This window comes from Arvicanthis niloticus, chromosome 1, assembly GCF_011762505.2.
Source record: "Arvicanthis niloticus isolate mArvNil1 chromosome 1, mArvNil1.pat.X, whole genome shotgun sequence".
NCBI classification, from domain to species: Eukaryota; Metazoa; Chordata; class Mammalia; order Rodentia; family Muridae; genus Arvicanthis; species Arvicanthis niloticus.
The window spans coordinates 136,723,634-136,728,367 of NC_047658.1; the positions used below are offsets into that span (position 1 = coordinate 136,723,634).

Sequence of the window (4,734 nt, forward strand, 5' to 3'; positions counted from 1 at the left end):
AATTAGTTGGATGACTGAGATGAGCCCAGAAGTTATGGACATGCATCTTTTTTTTTTTTTTATCATCTACACAGTATATATAGCATTCCGTATTTCATTTAAACCCAATTTAAGAGCTTTCAACCATGACAGAACCTGAATAGGTAATTTTCAATACCTACCTGGATTATGGCACTTACACATCTTTAAAAATATATGACAAAACAGGAATCACTAAACACGAATCTTGCGAAGATTCTCTAGTGTAGCTCAGTCCTGCACCTACAAGCAGAGCTCCAAAAACAAATAAGTAGTAAATTAGATTTAGTAAGCTTTTATTAAGTGAGCACAGTTTCTATGACAGTTTGTACAGTGATGTTTGTTTAATCGTTAAGGTTTAAAAATCAACTAACGGGAGACACGCAACGGCCAGCTCTTCTTTGGTGCATCCTATAACACAGCATTTATCTGCAAAACCTCTGCGCTTCCTTTGGGAATGATTCCCCCAAAGTAAACTGCTGAAGGTATTCATTTTGTTTGTGCTTCTCTTCTGACGTTTTACACTCTTAACATAGGGCTTGCCGCTGTGGTATGAAAACACTCTTGTCTTAGGAAGCAACTCCGCCTTTTTAAACTGATAGTCCGGCAGTGGCTGAGCTTCCCAAGCGTGTGTTACTTTCTCCTGAGAGACGCCTGCGGGGACTGTAGAGAGACAATGGGGGAAAGAAGTCCCATTTATCCAAATCTTCTATTTGATACGAATTTAGTATTACAATACTAAAATCAGATAATAATTAAAAATCATTTTAAATAAAAGTTGAAAAGTACAGCTATTCAGAGGCAATGTGTTAAGTAAAATAGTTGCTGTGTTCTCCTATGAGAAGGCTTAGCAACCTTTCAATATTTCGTAATAACATTTTTTTATCGTGATACCACTCACATGCTGTTAAATTCAGCATTTTACAACAGTAATCAACACTGAAATCAGTGGCTCCTACAGGGTCTTCAAGATTGTGCAGCCAGTACCACTTTCTAATTCCAGATGTTTCTCTCGCCTCTCAAAAACAACAACAAAAACCAGAACAAACAAACAAACCAAAAGCCAGCAGCCACTGCTAACAGTCTCACCCACCCTCTCTCCCTCTAACGCTAGACAGCTCGTCATCTATGCTCGCCTTTATGGATTTGTCTATTCTGTACATTTCACACACGTGATAGCTTTTGGTAGGTGGTCACTTTTGTCTGTCTTTCAATTAGCGTAGTATTTTCCATGTTTAATATATTTAGCCATATGTGAGCTTCCTTTATTCCTTTCATGGTTAAACAACTTCCCAGGGTGTGGCTTTCCCACAATGCATTTCACTCATCCATCTGTCAGCTTGTGGATGCCTGGGTGTTCTTAACTTCTTGGCTATTATGAATGGCACTTGCCCTGCTATTCACACCCACATTTTTATGTATTGGTGTTTTCAGTCCTTTGGGTATAATAACCCTAGGGGTGAAATTGCTGGATCCTGTGGTGATTCTGAACATCCTCTCATGGGCTTCATAGGTCACCTTTGTTGAAATACCCATTAAACCCTGTGTTCATTTGTTTACAGTGTTTGCCTTTGATAATCAGTTTGTCTTTTTGTGTGTATGTTATAACTAAGTGGTGAATAGAAGCACTTCGTTCTTTAATGAAATGTAAAGAAGTATGCAGTGGAGTTGTGCTCCACACACAGATTTATTGTTACATTGTTCTTAACTAAACATCATTAGACTCTGGATGATAGAAGCTGAAATAACTCCTGGATGCAATTCTTCAGAGACATTATGGACATCTACTGTGGCCATATTTAGTATTGCCTAGGAGGATAATTTTTTCCAAGGCTTTAACCACAAATTCAGCTCTGTGAGCTGCACTCTGCATCCTGTAACCCACTGTAAGCTCAAAGAAAGAAATCTATTATGGTGGATGACGATCCATTATGTGTGGGGAAACTAATCGGCTCAGTCATATTTCTGCAATTTGAAATGAGAAGAGAAGAAGGAAGAGGAAGAAAAGGCAGAGGCAGAGGAGAAAGAGAAGGAGGAGGAAGAGGAAGAGAAAGAGGAGGAAGAAGAGAAGGAGGAAGAGGCAGAGGAGAAAGAGGAGGAGGAGGTAGAGGAGGAGGAGAAGAAAGAGAAGGTGAAGGAGGAGGAGAAAAAGAAGGTGGAGAATGGAGGGGAGGAAGAAGAGAGTTAGTGAGTTTCAAGACTGGAAAGATTCATGGGGCTTGTCATAGAATAAAGGAACACAAATACAGAAGAGCAAAAGGAAAGGGGGATGAGGAGGAGGAAGAAAAGGGAAAGAAAGGAGCTAGAGGAGTTTAGAGTCTGCGTGGATTCTTGGCTTTTCTAAATCCATTACTGGATCTTTCTTCCCACCTCCCTCTTTCATTGTGAGATTTTGCCAGGGATGCTCTGTCCCCCTGAAGCTAAAGGCTGCAGCTTAGTGCCCTTTCTGCTACTACAATTAATAAGACAGAATTATAACTAAACAAGAAAACAAAGATTAAGGGGAACAAAATACAGTAAGAAAAGAGGAAATGGTATAGATACTAGTTGATTATTAATTCTTTAACACTTGAAATCAGATCAAAATGGATTCCTATGAAAACCTTAAAAGACATAGACATACGAAACTTAAGCACATCGATGACAAAGAAATCAAAAGCAAAACTAATCACACATAGCCGGTTTTAGAGGTGAAGTCCACCTATTTTAAACGAGTTTACAAGCAGCTCCGTTTCATTTTATGACTCTCATTAATTCCCTATTTCCAAATAAATAAGAACACTGCATTGTTTTAAAGCTCTGCTAAGTCATTTCACTTACAAACACTGCCTTGAAAAAAAAAAAAAACTATAAAATTAGTTAAGTAAATCTATAAACACATTTTACAACGTAGGAGAAAGGCTTATACCAGAAAGGTACTGGTAGGTCAAGATCACAAAATCTGTCTATGCAGTTCATCATACTAACTCATACTAATTCAACATCAGCATTGCTGCAGACCACAGAGAATTGTCATCTGTCCCCACTGTAGTCTCCCTTTCTACCTATTTGCATAGATGAACTATCCATGCCGAGATCCATCTCATCTGCCCTTGTCCTTCCCGGTGTCCTTCATTAAGTTTTTACTTCACATGAATTGCTCTGTTGGTTTTGACTTCTTACCTCTCTCAGCCCTTCTAGACGAACCTTACTGCCCTACACTGCTGTTTCTTTCCCTTCCTGTTCCAGACATCCTGAGCCCCGCCCCCTCCCCCCCCCCCCCCATAATTTAGATAGCAGTGTCCTTCCTTCCCCCTGCTGTTTTCTCTATATAAACTCCCCCGCCCCAGCCACCTATCTATGTGGCTGGCTAGTCCCTCACCACCTATATCCATTTTTCTGACAATGCCTGGCAGTGGTTAATTGCAAATGAACAAGAATTTATTTGATTCATGATTTGGAAATGGTTGGAAAAGTCCAAGGACTTTTCCTGTAGCATCATCCCATAGCGGAGGCACAGGAAAAGGAGGATGAAGTTGATTTCTCAATAGATTCACTCAGTAGATTCACTCAGGACAATCCACGTCTGTGATAATGGCCTGAATCCATTTCAAGGGCATTTAATTCCCTCACTTCCTAACACTGCCCTAGAGATTGAGCTTATAACACATGGAATTTGGGGTATACATGAAACCGTAGCAACCTCTTTTGCCAAAGGTCATCTTTTTAATAAGGCCTACTCTGAGCAAAGTATTTCTTCTAAGTCCAAAGTAGACTTTGTATTAGTTTGTTTTTTTTTAATTGTATTTACAGGTACAGTAGGCACAAATTCTATTCCCTACAGAAATCCACTGGCAGAGCAAAGTCGAGGATAAGAAAAGAGGAGTTTGCACACTGATAAGCTAACAAGCCTTCCCTTCAGAGTTTTACCTGGGTCTGTGAATCTTCCCCAGGTGGAGGAAGAACGGTGAGGGTTGAAGGTTTTGACCTTCCCTGAGTGGTGGGGAGCGAACTGCGTCATAGGAGTTTGCTCGTCCATCTCGAACCGGCTCCAGTCACTTTGGCCACAGAGTTTTATAACTTCTAACAGCAGGTGCCTGCCGCACAGCCTCCTGGGTCTGGAGATCTCTTGTTCCAGGGAGAAAGGAGCCATTAGGAGTCCAAGCCACAACAGACAAGAACAGCACAGCTGCTTCATCCCTGGGCTGGACCACAGGGCCAGCGCGCTTTAACGGCCGTCGCCCCGCCCCGCCCCCGCCCCGCCTTCTCCACTCACCACGCCCCCAGCCACGCCCCTCTCCGTTCCGCCCTTGGGCTGCTCTCCTGCCTCGGCAATCTTCTCCAGAACACTTAGGTTAGGTGTAGGGTGTTCCAGGCTTGCTTGGACTTCCGGCTTGCAGAAAGTTGAAATTAGCAGGCTCTTTTCTGCTCAGAAATGAAAGTTTTAAACTGTCGTCTTTGCCCTTTTATTCATTCATTTACCTTGTCATCCTCTCCAAGAAACTGCCTCATGAAATATGAGAACATAGGACTCTGAGAGGCAGCATCCTCCACCTGGAATGTGATCTCCTTTTTGCCAAGTGTTTACATGAGCCATTTCTTCCCCTCGGAGAAACTTCTCATCTCTTTCATGGATTATATTTTTTAACTTTAAAAAATTGGTGATGGAGCTAAAGAGATGTCTTGGCAGTTAGAAGAACTTGCTCTTACAAAGGATCGGGGGTCGCTTGCCTGTAC

At 41.7% G+C, this 4,734-nt stretch overlaps 1 protein-coding gene across 1 annotated transcript; it reads right to left on the bottom strand.

Annotated features, from left to right (window-relative positions):
- Positions 1-327: 327 nt before the first annotated feature.
- Positions 328-4,244, bottom strand: Insl6 (insulin like 6). Its single transcript, XM_034488692.2, has 2 exons — positions 3,928-4,244; positions 328-681 (listed from the first exon to the last, which is right to left on the bottom strand). Exons 1-2 carry the CDS (start codon positions 4,193-4,195, stop codon positions 377-379), a joined length of 573 nt encoding a protein of 190 aa, XP_034344583.1. The 5' UTR covers positions 4,196-4,244; the 3' UTR covers positions 328-376.
- Between the last annotated feature and the right edge of the window lie 490 nt (positions 4,245-4,734).